Genomic DNA, 18,130 nt, shown 5'->3' on the forward strand with positions numbered 1-18,130 from the left:
AAATTGTCACTTCTAGGCCACGGAGACCTTTTCAGTCTTCCTTATTTTGGTTAGCTGTTGTGCAGGGATACTCAGATAATCATTTCACCACTCACAGTCTTTCTGTGAGTTAAACCTGTACATCTGAGTACCACAGCTACCGCCAGCCTGCCAGTGTCCAAGGAGGAACCCGTCTGTGCATGTGCATACGTGCACACAAACAAATCAGTGTTTGTACACATGGGTGTTCTTGTTCATCCAACAAAAATACAGCTTGGCAGCTATCATAAAGCACCACAGAAACAATTGGCAGTAGCAGGCAAAACAAATAACACATCCAAGGGCTAATACTGAGAATCATATGGGGGATTATACCTTTAAAAAAGTAATACTGATGGAGCTCAGCCCTCAAAAGCACAGTTGGCAGGGGTGGGCATCCATGTTACTTGGGCAAAAGCAGAAGGTGATTTGGACAGTGATTGTTGCCAAAGAAGGAAAGGAGGATGGTTCTCCAAGACTGCATGGCTATTTTTAAGGATGGCAAGCTGCTCATACCTTCCTAAAACTTAGACTAATACAAGCAATTGTTTTACACTGTGTACTGTGTGCTGTGTTAGAAAATAGTTATCCCTAGAGGAATTTTATCATTCTTCTACTTTTTCCAGACCCCAAAATTTCATGTGAAATGTTTTTCTTCCTATATCCTTACTGAAAGAAAAAGGAGCTTTCAAACTTATTCCAAGTGTTCAAGAAGGTTTTTCTTTTTGCCCATCTGACCTCCAATTCGAGATTTTTGTTTTTCAGAGGTTTTCATTGTTCTCCACCATGCCAATTTCTTACAAGATGAAACAGAAATTAACTCTTGTTTTGACAAATTTAGGCAGAACTTGAAAATAGACTTGAAAATATTAATGTTCAGTGCTTTTACTTTCTTGTACAAATATGTCAATATTCAATCCCTACATACAATATTTGCAGGGCTCTAACTTGAGCAAGATATGCTTTTCCATTCTTTATTCAGTTCTTTATCATCACTGAATGTTCTCATTTTAATGCTTTTAGTAATTATTTATTAACATATTTAAAATGTAAGCTTTCTATATTCTGCCATATTAGTATTTATAATTCTAAGAGATCATAAACCCTTACTTGTCTGCATAAGTATGTATATATGTGCATATATATCCCTTTAAAAATAATACTATGATCCTTATGTGACTTATTTGCAGATGTGTGGTATATAAATATAATGTATCTATCCATGTTAAACATAGCATAGTTATGTCTGCAATATCTTTATAATCATATATCTAAATGTATCCATCAAAAAAAAAAACATATGTGCTTAAGGTTGGTTCTCATTTTCCTATAATCTGGCATAACTCTATCAGTATCTTTGTGTCTGAAGACCAACAAGCTTACCAGAAAGTTCAACAGGTGTTGTCTCCAGCTCCACCTAGATAACTCTAGTGTCCCGGTCCTGTTCCAGATAGGCATTATGCCAGGACATGAAACAGACTGTTGTGGTGGCACTGATGGATGATCATCTCCTCTCCCTGGACAAGAGCTATGTATCCAACTCCTATTATTGCACCACTCTGCGGTATTAATATAGTTAAACTTGGTATTTTTCTGGATCCCACCAGCAATGCGGCAAATTTATTGGCTCTCCTTTTCAGTGACTTTATCAGTTCCTTTTTCTGTGCACCCTCAGAGCCCTGATCAGAGCCTTTCTTTGGACAACTCATCCGCAGACTGTCTTCATGGTTCAAAGAACTACTAGGCTCTTCAGGGGTCTAAACAAGATCATCATTGTTCAGAAATCCAGCTGGCTCAAGCCAAACCTAAGAAAAACTGTAGGGATAGTGTTGGACAAAAGGAAGTACTTTGAAGAACATCCTACCTCCATGAGGTTGCTCACTGTGATGTTTAGAAAAAGATTAGTGTGTAACAACCAAGCTAGGTGATTCAAACAAAACTTTGAACATGAAAGCCCCAGGCTTTCAATAGGATGATAATCTCTAGGATGATATGCTTAGATTGTCAAAACAAATGCTGGAACCCGCAGATCAGAATCATGAAGGTACAGATGAAGCATCCTGTGATTTGGTTGACTATGTGCACATGACTACTTTTGAGCTAGTCACCTTGGAACTCAATGCAGAGAGCACCACATTTTTCAGATATGCTTCACCTCATCCAAATGTAGACATCTAAACTAGGTATGATCTCTATTTCTCTTCACTGAGCCTGAAATGAAGAGCTCAGATCCAGAATTCTACATTGTAGCTGTCCAAAACTGCTGAGATGAAAGTCTGCCAGGAACTGGACAGTAAGATAAAGGCATAACATCCAGAAAAAAATAAAATCCAAAGTTCTTCCTGGTACACAACCCTGTATCACTGTCTATTGCATTTCCAGTGTGCTCATCATGCATTAACCAGTAAGAACTAAAAAATAAGAAAATATCTATCTTTCTAGAGAACATTAAAATATAATTAGAGTGAGTTTTGCCATATTGAGTCCTGAGACATTGTATTTTTGGCAGAACACTTCAAAGGGTTGGACTGTAAAATCCCAAGAGGTATTCAGATGTGTGCAGGAAGTACACACGACTGAATATGCACTGAATTTCCATCCCTGCAATGCATAGTAGTAGTTTTTAGTATTCAGAGAGTGTTTTTCATTTTCAGGATGCTCTACAAATGGTACTATCACATTCTCTCAATGCTCATGTGATATATGAAAGTATTTCATTCTCAATTTAACACATTGGGAAACTGAAGCAACCTATCCAAGACCAGAGAGGAAGTAAACCTGGGCCTGGATTCATGTCATCAATAGTCTTACTATTGACCTTAGCAGGTTTTGCATTGGTGCCTGTAAGAAGTGGAATACTGATTTCAAGAATTATTGACTCGGTCCTCTTCAATATACCTCAGCACACTCACCTTCTGAGACAAAGAGTCCCAGAGCACTTAGACAGGCATTTCGGGAGTGTTGTCCCCCGGCAGTCTGTTCGTGCTGTTTTAGATTGATCCTGCTTGGAAGCGAAACTGATGACAAAGCGGTATAATTATTTGACACAGGCATAGTTACTTACAGAGTCATGTTTCCTTGAAGGTGGCAGGAATTAGTGGCAAACCGTTTTTTCCACTGAAGTCCCAAATCCCCTTTGGTCAGCATGTAACCTAAAAGCACTCCTTCTCAGCTCCTTTTCAATGCCATGGTAGCAGTGTTTGTGGACATGCATCTCCTTGTTGCTGACTCCCCCAGATTCTTAGTTTATCTCTGTATCTGTACCACTGCCAAAGGAATATTCAGAAAACTGTACACTATTGAAACCTCCTGACATCTTTCTTTGGGTTATAGCCTGTGTCTGTGTTTTGGGTAGAGTTTGCTACTGTTTTGGTTCTCTAATCTTGTAGAGAAGCTGAAATGTACCTAGTAACTGTCTTAAAGAGAGAGCAGTAATGATTAAATACGATCCATGGTAGCAGTCACCAGATGATGATGTTTTCTCTCTGCTTTCACATGGGACCTAAAAAATGCATAGGAGACATGGAGAACTTGGCCTTCTCTCCAGCTTCTTGTGCATTTCTGCTTGCTCCATCCATGTCTCATAATGCTGTGGGTCTATCATGAATATTCAATTTAATATGAAAATACATATGTGGGTAGAACTGTAGCTGATCCTGCATTTGTCCGGAGAGATGGACTAGACAACTTCATAGGCCTCTTTCCAGCCCCAGTTTTCCCTGATCCTAGGACAGGATGATACAGTGCATTCAGTGCTATTGTGATACGCCACTTTGTTTGACATGGAGCTCTGCAGGCCATTTAGCAGCAAGTAGCAATGATGGACTTCCACCCACAGCAGGAGAGTGCCGCATATGATGGCATACTGCGACTGTCAGAAGTCTGACTTTTAAAAATGAGATCAAGCAAATTAGCGTAGCCAAATGACTTCTTTGAATTGTATATGGCCCTTTCACCTCTGACTTTATCTCCCAGCATTCACTAAACACGAATATTTAATATGGCCAGCACTTTATCCCATGAAATAATTGACAGGCTCTGAGTTTCAAAGCTTAATCTGAAAAGGAATGCACATACATCAATACTGAAAAAGCATCACACCCAGAGCAAATCCTTTTTCACAAGCCCACTTATTAAAAAAAAAGTAACGTAGTATCATGGTTTTTCATTAATACTAGTCTTCAATAAGCCTAAAGCAAATCCTTGCTTGCTGTGTGCTTGCTATGCTTGCTGTACAGAACTGCCTGAAAGTGATGAAGGCACACAGCCAGTGCGTGGAGAGCAGGGGGCACGTGGCAGAGACAGATACCCGCTCTACTGGAACGGAGGTTCTCAGTTCTCAGTTGTCTTTCCTGGAGAAGATACTTATGGATGTTTCACAGGAATAATAATGTGGTGCTAATTTGCAGCACTCACAGTGTGCTTTACACCTGCAAAGTGCTATTAAAATGTGAGCAAATCATTGCCAGTAAGTGAATATTATTGTAATTGTTTTGCAGATGCAGAAAACAAGATAGAGAAAGGTCAGCAGGCTGACCCAGAGCCACCTAGCTTCTCGGCAGCAGATTTAGGATGAAGGACAGGCATCTCTGGTTACATTCAGCTGATCATACTGCCTTGTGTAAAACGTAGTTCAAATTTCCTAAACATTAAAAAAAAAAAAGGACTTGTTTCCCTCTTTGCTTGTTCAAAACAAACAAGCTCCCAAGCTACCAAATCCCATGTTTACATGTCTCATTAAGTACTTTTCAGTTGCTAGCCAGAAAACTCAGCAGAAAACCTGTAGAACACTAAAGTAACTGTCTTCTTTTAAATAATTGATGATGCCAAATAGCAGCAGTGCTATGCCAACAAAGAGACTGGTCTCTCAAAATATTTTATTCATTATGCCTCAAAAAACCCAAAGCCATGTTTTTAACAAAAGCAAATTTCAGAAGTTGGCCCTCTGTTCGTCTGAAACATCTGCTTATTACAATTCGTGGTGTTACAGCACTGGTGTTCCCCAGTAAAACTGTTTCAGCTTTAAATAATATGTATGGAACTCTTGGCAAAGAGGTCAGGAAGGAGAAAGAGTAATATCTGCCAAATAGGCATTTACTTTATGGGACTGTAGTGGTGTATTTTAATAATATGTGTGTTGAAGAGAATCTACTAATCCAATTAAATAACAGGACAAAAAAGAATTAATTTCAAGGTTCAAAAAGACCTCATTCTATGCAGTTTATATTCCAGGAAAAAATGGTTAGAAGTCTTGACTGACTAGACTTATATAAAACACTCAGAAGTGGAGCTTTCTCTGTAGTGTTCCTAAATCAAGGTCACTTATGTGAGAAGGCTATGTTGTGAAAAAGCTTTCCAACAATTAGATGAAGAGGGCATATTGATGTTAAATGATATTCTTCCTACACTCTGGGTCAGAAGGCAATGTAAACAACACAGCAGCATTATGAAACAGAAAATTGCATTCCAGATAATAACAGATCATCATGGTGCATATTTTTACACTTTAATTTTTTACTTGGTCATATTAATATTTTAAATTATGTAACATTCCCTTCTTTATGCATAGTTTAATTTTTTTCATTGTAATAGATCACTGAAAACGCAGCCTCTTTTTTCTCTTTCTCTTCCTCTTCCTTTCCCTTCTTTTAACAACAATGATTGGGAAAAAAAAAAACTAAAGCAAAACTGTCTGTGCAAGAAACTAGTGACAAGTAGTTTCAAGATTTATAAGCCAGGATTTTATGTTATATATTTCCAGATTCAATCTGTGTACCAGGCTTTGATCCAAGCCTTAGCATGATGACTGGAATCACTCCGATTAACCCAATGATACCAGGCATGGGGTTAGTGCCACCACCACCACCAACAGATGTGCCTGTAGTCAAAGAAATAATTCACTGCAAAAGCTGCACGCTCTTCCCTCCAAACCCAAGTAAGTGGGTCTGACGAAAGAATGTTATTTTCCTAAATATATTGCATGATTTTCTTTAATGTAATAAAGATTATATTTTTTAGATGACGTGGAGGTAACCATGGTGTTTCCATCTAAGTTCTGCTCTGTGTGCAAAGTTTGGTAGGATATCAGAGCATGCTTATCCATCCCTGCAAGGCACCCGCTGAACAGCACGCAGAGCAACTCGGGGCTGTAGCCAAAATTCCTCCCCTCTGACTCTGGCAATGTAACCAGCGGACCTAAACTAGGCACCTGGCACTCCCTGAAGACATCCATCTCTCTGTGTTGATTATATGGTGCTGATCATCTCCGTGCTCCCCTTCAGGTGCCCACGGTTGAGTGGGAACAACCTGGGCCTGTGTGCCCTGGGCTCATGACACTGAACACGGTGTCTCACGCCCAAATGCCAACTAGCTCCAGTCCCTAACGTGGGGAAAAAGGGGTAGGAGAGCTACGTCTTGGGACACAGCAGGAAGATGGGTTGCTTCTCCTCTTTGAGAGCAGGGACCAATTTCCTTTCTGCCCCTTCTGGGACTTTGCACAAAAGGGAAACTCTTCCCACTGAGCCAGCAGCATGAGGACAAAGCACAAAATCTAGTTTTGTGTATGTTAGCCTCAGGAGTTTTGTTTCAGAGCCATCAGACCAGCGGCTTTCACAATCACCTGAAGACAAAAGAGAAAATTAAGCAAATAGTCTGGTGCTCTGGATTTGCAGTGTACCCATATCATTGTTTAATCAAACTGGCTGTGTGTGCGTATATGTATATATATTTCAAGACTGCAACCCCATTTACTGTGCTAAAGGGCCAAAAGCCTAAATCATGTTAATCAGAGTTTCTTCTTAGAGAATTATTTTTAGAGGAACAAGTGCACTAGTAATCTACATATAAACAAGGTGAAGTGTTATGACAGTATATTTTTATACAACCTTCAAAAATGTTATAGTTTGCTCATTTAAATGTGTGCATATATATATGTGTGTGTGTATATATATATATATATATATATATATATAAAATTTGGAAGTCACTGCATCTCATGGTCTTTCACAGCTAAATGAGTACTTGCAAACGTAGGTTATCCTGCCTCTGTTCTGGCCTCTTTTCCATTATCTGGCAACAAGACAAAAGAGATAACCAGCAGAGAGTTTTCATCATGTTGTCACTTCGTCATGTTTCCCACTTTGTTTTTCTGTTTGCTCTGCTTCTGTGCTTTGAGAGAGAAATGAAATTATGCTAAGATCRGGGAAAGCTGTCAAGACCAAGTGCCCAGGAGTAGGCTTCCCAATGTGGCCCAATTTTCTGAGGGGCTAAACTAGCATAACTTGCTGGCTGTGGCCAGTGATGGATCTGAACCACAGATAGTGGAGTTCAGGCTCTGGATGTATTTGCACCAATGCTTGAGATCTGTGATTGTGGTCAAATCAGTGCAGAAGCTCTCCTGATCTGAAATAGAGTATTTTCTCGGTTTGCTTATTTTCGAACAGAAGCTGTGCAGGAAAAAGAAAAAAAAAGATCCTCTTAGGCCTTCTGGTCTGCCCTGGAAAATGACCCACAGTGGGAGGGATTAGACTCTAAAACACGATCTAAAACTTGAAGAAGCTTAGATTCAGGTAGTCAGTTTTGGATAACCTCTACAATATACAATTATTTTGCATGCCTCCATGCTATGTAAAATAACTGTTGTTGCCCAGAACTGATTATGGGAATGAATAGAACCAATGGATCAAAAGACAAATTTTATATTCCCATGTGATTTCTCTTTTTACTTAGATCTTCCACCACCTTCAACAAGAGAGAGACCTCCTGGGTGTAAAACAGTGTTTGTTGGAGGATTACCAGAAAATGCAACGGAGGAAATTATTCAGGAAGTCTTTGAGCAGTGTGGAGATATAACAGCAATTCGGAAAAGCAAGAAGAATTTTTGTCACATTCGTTTTGCAGAGGAGTTCATGGTTGATAAAGCCATTTACCTTTCTGGTACTTCACATTTTTAAATGGATTTTCCTTGCTTCTCATTTGTTATTTTGTGATGYTAATGCTTACTTATTTTCTTAGCTTTTATCTCAGCAAGTCTTTCTTGAGCTCAGTGGCTCTAGCTTGGAGTGGCAAGGGGCAATTCTGTATTTCTGTGTCTGTCAAGGCTTGCATGCAGTTTTGTATGTTGCTTACCCAGGAGCAATTTCCTGCCAACCCACAACAATTCAACAGATCCTCAAATTCATTACAGTACAATCTTATTTTCGGTTTACACAGGTTTATATAGTTTTTCTCAGAGGTAGTGGAAAGAGGAGGGCACTATGCCAGGAATGCTGCTGTCTTCCAGTGCTAATTTCTGTGATAGGCTGGTAATTTCGTTGGCATATTTTTATAGATTTGTAGTGCAGCTTGAATACCTTCTACCTTTATGCTTGCATGTATTTAGCTATCGCATAGGTTTCATTCTGAGACCCATCTGGAGGCTATGCCTTTTGCCACCAAGACAATGAGTGCTACAAGAATTTGGGCGTAAAATTTCAAAACCTTTTATTTTCCAACAAACAAAGGAACAGACTAAAAACTGTAACTCACAGGAAAAAAAAAAAAGAGAAGAGAAGAGAAGAGAAGACAAGACAAGACAAGACAAGAATTCTGCTTTCTCTCAGATCAAGCTTCAGTGACAGTCAGTGACCTAAGTTTACAGCCTCCTTCATATGAGTATTTGCTTCCCACCTGAGCTCTTCTTCACCTACCTGAGCTGGATCCCATCCCCTGTATATATTTGTCTCCATGGGCAGGTTCATCTTTCCTTCTTGGTCCTGAAGAAGCCCATAAGCTTTGTTCTACCCCACAAGAGTAGTGTAGCACCTTCCTCCCAAATGCAAGACCTTTATTCTTAAATAAACAAGGGCCAGAGACTGCTCCTTGGCCAAGACCAGGCACAGGCTGACTGGCAGCCACCCTGCTCAGGGTTACCTTGAAGGGACTCATTGGGACCACCCGAAATGGAGCCAGGGAGGGAGATAACAATTAGGGATACCTTATCTGAGCTCACATCCTGACAATTTTTTTTTTTAGCAGTATGGGCATAAGCTCAAAGTCCCATAGGTGTCCATGGGAAGCTCACACAGTTACAAATAAATGGTGTCTCAGATCACCATCAACTCCATCTTAAAAGAATAAAAAAGAACAAAAGAAAGAACATCTGACCTTTTCATCCTGACAGAAAGTGAAATTCATGGTCAGGAAAAACCTCACTCCCTTGTTTCACAAAGTTTTTTTATTTTTTTGGTTTTGCTTCTGTTTTTAACTAGGATGGCCATTTTTAAAACTCTGTTAAAGAGCTACAGAAAATAACGAGTTTTGTGAGGTTAAAGATTTTTTTTTAATCTTGTTGTATTTTAAGGTTTCTTCCAGATATTCATTCCATCCTGTTTTTCTTCCTTTTTTCTTTTTTTCAGCTCGTTTCTTCTTCCCTCCTCATCCTCCCTTCCAATTTTCCATCTTTCCTGTTTATTCACCTATTACTTCGATAACACTGTATCTTATTGTAGCAGATTACAGACATAACAGTAATAATAATAAGAAGCAGCACATTTCCTAGCTTCCAACTTCTTTCCTAAGGAGAATCCATCTCCACAGGTAACAGAGCACTTGCGAAGGAGCGTGGATCCTTCTTCCCTAAATTTCCTGTGAATTTATTTCCAAGTTCCTGAACCTTTTCTCTGCGTTTTTATTGCATCCTTCCTTCTTCCTTTTCCTTTCTTCACAGTTGCTCTGCTACCTCCACTTCCCTTTATTTTCCGTGCGACCCTCTCTCCACAGCCTCCCTCCCCATCCTTCTTTTCCTCCACTCCTTTTACTTCTTCTTCTAAAACTTTTTGCCTAGCGTCTTTAACCAGATCAAGAAAAGAACAAGTGGAGCTGAGAGGGAGGGAGGAGAAAAGCAGGTGAATGTTGCAGCCAAATTTCACTTCTTTTTGCCACCAGTGCTGATTTCTGTACAACTTTGCAGTTGAAACATGGGGTATTGACTGTCTCCCAGCACTGCAGAGAGGGAAGGTCAGACACTAGATAGTGGCGTGTTTTATTTGTACTGAATTAGTGAGTTTTTCTAACCAGTCTTCATTCTACTTTCAAACATAATGTATTCTGAAATGATGGGAGAAAAGTATATTGTTAAAGCATTTTCTTTTCCCTGCAAGAGACAAAGGAGACATGCAAACAGAATTTGTGCTAAATATAGTATGCTTGCTATATTAGGGGAGAATCTTGCCTTTGATATCTGTAGTATAATGATGATTTTGTCTATCTAATCGGTTTTATCTGTCTACCCCATCTAATCTCATCTATCTTCAGCAGTTATCCCATGCTTATCATGACAGTAGTGTATGTGATTACAAAATCCATTAAGTAGTCTAATCACTGTTTTTCTTCCTTCCTCAAGTAAACGCATATGAAAAGGAGATTGGAAAATGGATAGGTGGCTATGATAAAAGAGCTAACCTGAGGAAGGGATGTTTTCATTTAGCTCTGAAAGTTGCATTTTGATATCCAGAGGAGAAGACTTTCTAAAATCTACACATCAGCCCATGGGAAAGCTCCTTTTCCAAACTGTACATGCTTTACTCTTGTAGCTGACAATTCAGTAACTCCTGCAAATATTAGTGGCCCTGGATTGGGACTATGGGACAAATAGGATGTTTGAGGCAGACCAATTTAGACCTCAAAAGTCTGAGTGTGCATTTTTCATGCACTGTTATTTTCTCATGTGGGTTTCCATTCAGTACTGTGTACTGGCTTTATTTTTAAGTTCTCAGGGGCATGTGTACCTCAACATGCTGATCTAGATCCCCAGTTAGACAGCATCTATTGGCTGATCCCCAATATAGCAACACTCAAAGGTAAGTCAACCCATGGAGTATTTACTAGATCTGTGATACAGAAATATTGTGTTTGATTTTTCTTTATCACTCTCATTAATTTTCCTATAGCTGCTCCTTTAAGGTGAGGATGTTGGCAAGTTGCCAGAATCTTTTCCTCCTTCATGTGTGTGTGAAATTGAAATAAAAAATGACAGGCCAGACACACAGTTAGTGCTAGCTGCAGTCCTGAGCAAAGAGCTGGGAAAAAGGTTCTGTAAGGGCAATTCATTGCCCATGCATGAAGGGGTCTGAAATGACAGGTTGTTCTCTCATACAAAACACCCTTGAACATCAATAAGGATACATGGTATTGGAAAAGAGAAAGCCTTCAGCTGCCCTCTAGCTCAGATCTGCCATTATAGATGGGTGTCTGGGGATTCCGTCTACAAAAATGCCTGATGCTGTGCACCCATTCCTACACAGCATCTTGCTGGATATTGACCTGCCTAAGAGTCTGCTTTTCACTGGAGAGGCCATTGGTACTGTGGTGTCCCCAAAGCTTGACTGGAAGGTGCAAGAGGCCATGCCAAAGAGGCATCTGCTTTTTCATTAAGGGGAAGATGCAAGGCCCTGAGCAACCTAATCTAACATCGAAGCTGACCTTACTCTGAGAGGGAGGTCGGACCAAGTGACATCCAAAGGTCCCTTCCAACCCAGGTTATTCTGTGTTTCTGTGCCAATTGGCTGCCTAGTCACCTGCAGTCTAAACAGTTAAACCAACAGTGAGATTTTTTCAATGCGATTCATAGGGAATTTCAAAAATTTGTTATTTGGGAGCACTTAAAATTGGTTACCCAAAGGGACTCTTTGTCCAACGCTACATAGAATACTGGGTTTTGGACTGAAATTTAGACTGTTCCCCCCCCCCACAAACTATCCTTATCTACTTCAAAAATAAGGGCTACTTTAGTAAAACTCAGCTTTGCTGGTATACTCGTAAGCTATAAGTGCACAGTCCTTTTCAGTCATTCCTTATTCAGATTAAGTGGATCTTTGAAGCCTGCAAGAGTCTTGCTTTCTTCAGTGCTCTGTGTCTTAGTCTGTCCATACCCAGTGTGTTCCTGACACAGGAGGAGAAAGGCAGGGAAGAGGAAGAGAGAGTGTGTCTTCCTGAAAAGTACAGCCTAAGTGGGAGGTCTAATTTTAGGTTCATGAGACTTGGCACCCTGGCAATGTCCTTTCACATTGCTGATAACACTCTTCTGGCTTAGAACAGTCACTATCTGAGGAATGCAAGTGGGGAGCCGAACTAAGGGGTAACATTTGTCACGGTTATCAGGGTAGCTGCACCCCGACCACTTTTGGCTCACCCCTTCATGCCTACACCTCTGGGGATAATACTGCACAATTATCCGCTCATTACTAGTTCAGGGCCCAGCTCTGAAAGGTCACCCACACTCTTCTTCTAACATATCTCACTGAATATAGTGTATCTGTAATTCTTCCCTTCAAGACCTTGTGACTAGAGCTACATATATGACCATAAACAGCATTTGGGGGGGGGGGGGAGGATAGTTTTTGCTCCTCGGAGCAATAGAAAGCAGAGCAGAATAGAGGAAAGTTTAAAACAACAAACAAATCATTTGTTTGCTTATCTTGCTATACTTGGCCCTACTTTGTCCCAAGCTTGCAAACGTTGGAGACCAGATTTGGTCCGTTCCATAGAAGTCTTTGTTGCCTTTTGTCCTCGAGGGCCTTTTTATTTCTTACATTAGACTGAGTTCTCCATTTGGGTTTGGAGTCCTTACTGGAAATTGAAAGACATACATCTTCCTCATTGACAGGCTACTTAACTGAACTCCACAAGATGTTTGAAAGCAAAATGTCAAAGGAAAAGGCACTCAGATTTTTTTTTTTTTAAGGATATGGATATTTAATGTCTCTGAAGCCATTGTCTCATGTGTGCTGTAGTACAGCCAGTCCCTCGTATTCATACAGTGAGATGCTCTTACAGCAGTAAAACAGAATACACCTAGGTATGCATTTTTGCAAAGGTGCTCCAATTCTGCTACCACACCCTCCACAAACCTTAACTTTGCTGTTTCCAGAGAGAGTTAGAAACCAAGTTTAAACTGTGGTGGTGAAGTGCTGAAACTCTTTAAACCAGAGACAAACCTCGAGACTAAAAGGTAGCTTCTTTTGGTTTGCTGTTCAAAACAGCAAATAATGCTTTTCTTGGCATTTCAAGCAGGAGTTCCTGTCCCTGGAGTTATTATACAATGGTTGTAGTACTGTGTATTTCTGAAAAGCCTACTATATGCCAGCTCAGCATGGAGTACAACTCCCTAGCATCCCATGATTTGAGACATCTCTGTTGGGCTGTTCTGCTTCAGAGGCTGCTGCAGTGGGTTGGCACAAAGTAATTTGGGTTAGCCCTGTGCAGACTGATTGATTTTACCTGCAGCTGGATGCTCTGTTTACAGCTTTCTCTGTAGCATTCTCTCACATTTCCCCTGAATCGGTAGGTTAAAAGCTAGACAAATTTCTCTGCAAGTATCCTTCAGCCTTGGAAATAAAACTTGAAAAAAGATTGGTGCCCAAAGTATGTTCTTCCACAGTGTAGTTGCAAAAGGCTCCTTTTATTGCTTTAGCATGATTTGTTTGCCTTCTGATAGCAGGCAAGGGTTTTAGTTCAGAGCAGGGCTCTTTTATGCCATTGTACAGCCCCTGAATTAAACCATGCCATTGCAGCTGCTAGCTTTCACAGAGGATGCATTGACCAAATTATGAATATGTAGAACACTGGTGAGAGGTGAAACACAATAGATTTCACTCTCTTTTCAGAAAGAGGTCTTGCAAATATCTAATAAACTGCTCCACAGTCTTAAAATTACTTTAAAGAATGCTAAACTTAATTGTCTTTTAGACTGGCTGTATACCAAATTAATTTGTAGATGGTCTGTATTTGCTGGAGATTTTTGTGATGTTGTGTTTGCACCTGGGAAGCCTCAAAATTTGAGATCTAGCATCAACACAGGTATGACACAGCTCTCTCTGTGGCCTGGTAGTTTATGTAGCTCAATTTTCTCATTCATCTATGGTCATGATTTTCAGAAATTTCAGTCTTTTCCCATAAAGGTTGTGTGTGTGTGTGTGTATGACCACATAAAGGTTGGGAGCATCAGGTAAAATAATGACATATTCTGAGAAACTTTTTAACTTTGATGCAACTTCTGTACCTTTGGGACTATTTCTTTCAGCTGCCTACTATGTTGATAGGTGATTCAGAAAATCACAAGGAAAAAAGAACTGAAGAATGTTTATCTTCCTGTGAAAGCAAAATGATTGATAGATCCTGCATAGAGAAGTGGGAATATGTGAATGTATTTTTTTACTTAACTTCACTTGAGGAGAAAAAAAGGAAAAAAAAAGGCAAAGAAGTCCTGCAACAGTTAGTTCTGCTTGTTGGTTTCAGGTTACCGCATGAGATTAGGATCTAGCACAGACAAAAAGGATTCAGGTCGCCTTCATGTTGATTTTGCTCAGGCAAGAGATGACTTTTATGAATGGGAATGCAAACAAAGAATGCTGGCCAGGGAAGAACGCCACAGACGCAAAATGGAAGAAGACAGACTGCGCCCTCCTTCTCCTCCAGCAATAATGCATTATTCTGAACACGAAGCTGCTTTGCTGGCTGAAAAATTGAAAGGTAAGCAGCATTTCATACTTTTCAATATATTATTTCTCAAGAGCAGGAGCCACCCAGAAGTCAAAACAGGGGAACTGATTTCTCTCTGATGTATTTCATTACTTACCCTGTTAGCCTTTTCCCATTCCTCTGCCAGTTCTATTCTGATCATAATGATATTCACCTACCTGCTAGAAATGTACATCTCTCCATCTAGCTGTGCTTTAACAACTACAACAAGACCTTCAGAAAACTGTAGAAGGTTGGGGTTTTTTTGCTGCTCAGTTGCTGTCATGATCTATTTTAGAAATGATCTCATAATGAGACAGCCTGTTACACAAATATTTCATATTTAAGGCCCAATTCTTAAAATCTTTCTATCACTGAGTAATATTTTCTCATAGTACCTGCATGTTTCTGTCCTAATTTCTGATATTTAAATTGCCCTCATGAGTTTTATTTTCATGTGCCCTTCAGACGCAGTGGTAACATTTATCTCCATTACACACTACTTATTCTTTCATTCTCTTTTTAGGGTTAAAATTACTTGTGGAAGATGATAGTATTTTGTTCTGGTATGTGTTTACTTGCTTGTGGGGGCCGGGGGGGGGGTTCCATGCTCCATTAATATTTTTCAAGGCTTGAAGATTTCTGCTTTTAATAGTTAATGTATGAAGTAAAAAGTAAAAAAAAAAAATGCAGTAAAAAAATAAAAATAATCAAGAAAACAGCTCCTTTTACCCCTTAGGGTTGTATTTGTTTTCATTTAGCATTTAGCAACTGTGTTTGGCATTCTTTCCCCATGTGGTGGCCAAGCGCGTTACTTCTACTGTGTGCCAGGTCACAAGAAACTGTGATTCTTGCCACTGTTTCAGAAGTATCCAGATTAGACTTAGATTGTCTAGCTGTCAACACACTGGCCTCCTGTTTTAACCACGAAACACATTTGGAAAACCAGAGAAGGACAATGCCAAGTGTTGCATCCTTGGAGTGTGGAGCAGAGATGCACCCTACTGTCTCTTTGAGTACTGCTTTGGCCATTTTTAGTTGTCAGTGTCACATTGGTCAATTGTTAGTTTGGCTAAATGATATTCTGGCCAAATACGCTCCTCTATTAACTAATTCATTAAGTAACTAGGAGATTGTTACGATAACCCCGAAGGACTGATAGATCAGGAAAAAAGGAAGAGGCCCAAGGAAGTATAAGCACAGTTTTAAATCTTACCTAGCTTCCAGTCCAGCTCCTCCATACAGTATGAATACAGAGTTTTAGATCCATCTGTTCCCAGAATCTGTTTTCAACTGAATATTTTAGGACTTAATATTTTATCTAGAAGTTTCTCTTTATATAGTAAGGCCTAGAGGTTTCCTGAACTAAGCCAGAATATGCAAGTAATCTGGGCAATTTCTTCCATATGGCTAGCCATTGCTTGGGGCAATAGACTGTTGGATCTTTGCAAGATATTTAAGATGTCTATATTTAGAAAGGTTTTCTCTGCAGTCTGGGAAGTGCTCATACTTAATTAAAACTTATTAAAGATTTTAGAGCTTTGGCTCTCTTGAGGGACATTTGAGCAGAGCTTGGCATATAGGTACAAATTTAATACAGCAATATTTTGATTGCTATCTAGACCAACACCATGCACATTACTATTTCTATGGAAATACAGATAAATTTTCAGAAACGTACAGAATTAAATATAAGCAATTATGAATTAAAATCCAACAAAAGTAAGTACTGTAGTTCTAAAAACATTGCTAATTAGTCATTGCCTTGGAGCAAAATTAATGGCATCTGCCCTGCATCTGCATAGGTTCTTGGGGAAGGAGAACCAAAGAAGTCCCCTCCCTTCTCACTGTTTCCAAGTTTTGTCCTATACAAAGTAGTATAGAAAGTGGAGGTGGGGTTCAGTCATATATCAGTGAGTCCTACACTTTAGCTAACCTTTCCAATGGCATATGAGTGAATAGGACAGAACATCATGGTTTCCTTTGGGCCACACAGACTTACTACATGAGCCCTATGTGACATCCTAAAAAGAGGTGAAGCAACCACTAGAGAAACTTCTTTCACCATGGCAAAGGACAATACATGTCATCACATCCTCACAGGTTAAATATGGGCTTAAGGGAAGCTAACAGAAGATATATGTATATGTACATAATGCATACTCACATACACATATATTATATATACATACACACACACATATACATATACGTACATACACATATATACATACATACACACACACACACACACACACACATAAAAAAGTTGGGGTCAGAATCTCAGGTCTCTGGATATCACCAGATTTGCTTTGCCACAGAAGCCTGAACAATTCATCCTAAAGAAAAGAAAGATTAAAACAGATTTGCTCTTGGCAGGATGTACCTTGAAAGATTTGTTGTTGAACAGATGCCTTGCAGTTTTTTCCTTAAGGAAAGCCATGATCTCCCCATGGTACCCACTGAAAAAGAGTCCTGAGCTTTTCTGCTAACTCATGAGACTCAAGTGCAGGTACCCAGCTTACAGGTTTTAGCTCCTGCAGTGCCTCCAGAACTTCACTGAACACTAGCTGAAAATCAAGCCAAAAAAGCTAAACATCTGTCATCCCAAGATACTGCTTTGCAATCACTGATGTAGACAACTTGATCTGAATCCAAGCAACTTGTGTTGTCAAAATAACCTTGGAAATTCCTGACAGCAAGGAAAAACTGACTTTGAGCAGAGATGAACTAGGCTCACCAGCCAGTCTCCTGTTGCAGTCTTAAGATATTTATTGAGTCTGTAATAGAGGGGACAGTATCTTTCTCCACCTTCTGCAAACTGCAGCAGAAGATTAAAGAAATCATTGTTTTAGCGTGCCAGACTTGGCTGGAAACTCTTGCCCCAGTATTGTCAGCATATTCTTATTCATCTCGTGTGCTAAAGTCACCTGATATAGCAGTAACTGCTGTGGGGGAAAATGGGTGAGAGAGTATAGAGGGKTTTTTTATGCTGGTTGGAAACAAAAGTTCATTGTAAAATCTCTGCCAAGTAATTGATAGTGGGATCCCCAGTTAAACTGCCGTGTCCTTCTAAGTCATCTTCAGTTCCCTGTTAGTGAAGTTAGACTCTGAAGATAGATGGTTAAGAAGTTCAGAAGAGGCAGTAATCATCCTATAACAGTAGTGCAAAACWTCTGTGTATTCACATGGTATTTGAAGCCCTGTTTCAGATAAAAACATAGTGATTTTCAACAGTCGTCAGGAATTAAATAGGACACCCAAGGTTTGACACAATGCTCAGAGACCTCTTGGTCACAGAAGTTGTCCTGGGGCTGCCAATTCCTGAAAGCTTGACTAGCACACTAAAGAGTGTATGTTTTTTTCCCTAATTATCCACTACTGCCCACTATCAGAGGCATGTTACTGGACAAGCCAGATCTTTTGCCTTACCCATACACCTATATTTATGGAAGAAACCTTCATCTAGCAGCTGACTGTAGTGCTATCCCCCCCCAAATTCTCTCTGCAACTGAAAATCAGTGCCAACTGTTTAATAATTTAAGTAGGCATGAGCCCCATCCTGGAATCCATGGGCAAGACAGAGACACATTAGAGGTCTAAAAGTCAGATTTCA

At 39.8% G+C, this 18,130-nt stretch overlaps 1 protein-coding gene across 1 annotated transcript in view; it reads left to right on the forward strand.

The window, feature by feature from the left end:
* ENOX1 (ecto-NOX disulfide-thiol exchanger 1) overlaps nt 1–18,130 on the forward strand; it is a 126,561-nt gene that overhangs the window by 12,843 nt on the left and 95,588 nt on the right. Inside the window, exons 2-4 of the mRNA XM_026054748.1 lie at nt 5,757–5,953; nt 7,747–7,953; nt 14,293–14,526. Of these exons, the coding sequence (XP_025910533.1) occupies nt 5,757–5,953; nt 7,747–7,953; nt 14,293–14,526 (638 nt within the window). The remainder of the gene's footprint in view (nt 1–5,756; nt 5,954–7,746; nt 7,954–14,292; nt 14,527–18,130) is intronic.

Source organism: Apteryx rowi, unplaced genomic scaffold (assembly GCF_003343035.1).
Source record: "Apteryx rowi isolate R43461 unplaced genomic scaffold, aptRow1 scaffold_966, whole genome shotgun sequence".
Classification (NCBI taxonomy): Eukaryota; Metazoa; Chordata; class Aves; order Apterygiformes; family Apterygidae; genus Apteryx; species Apteryx rowi.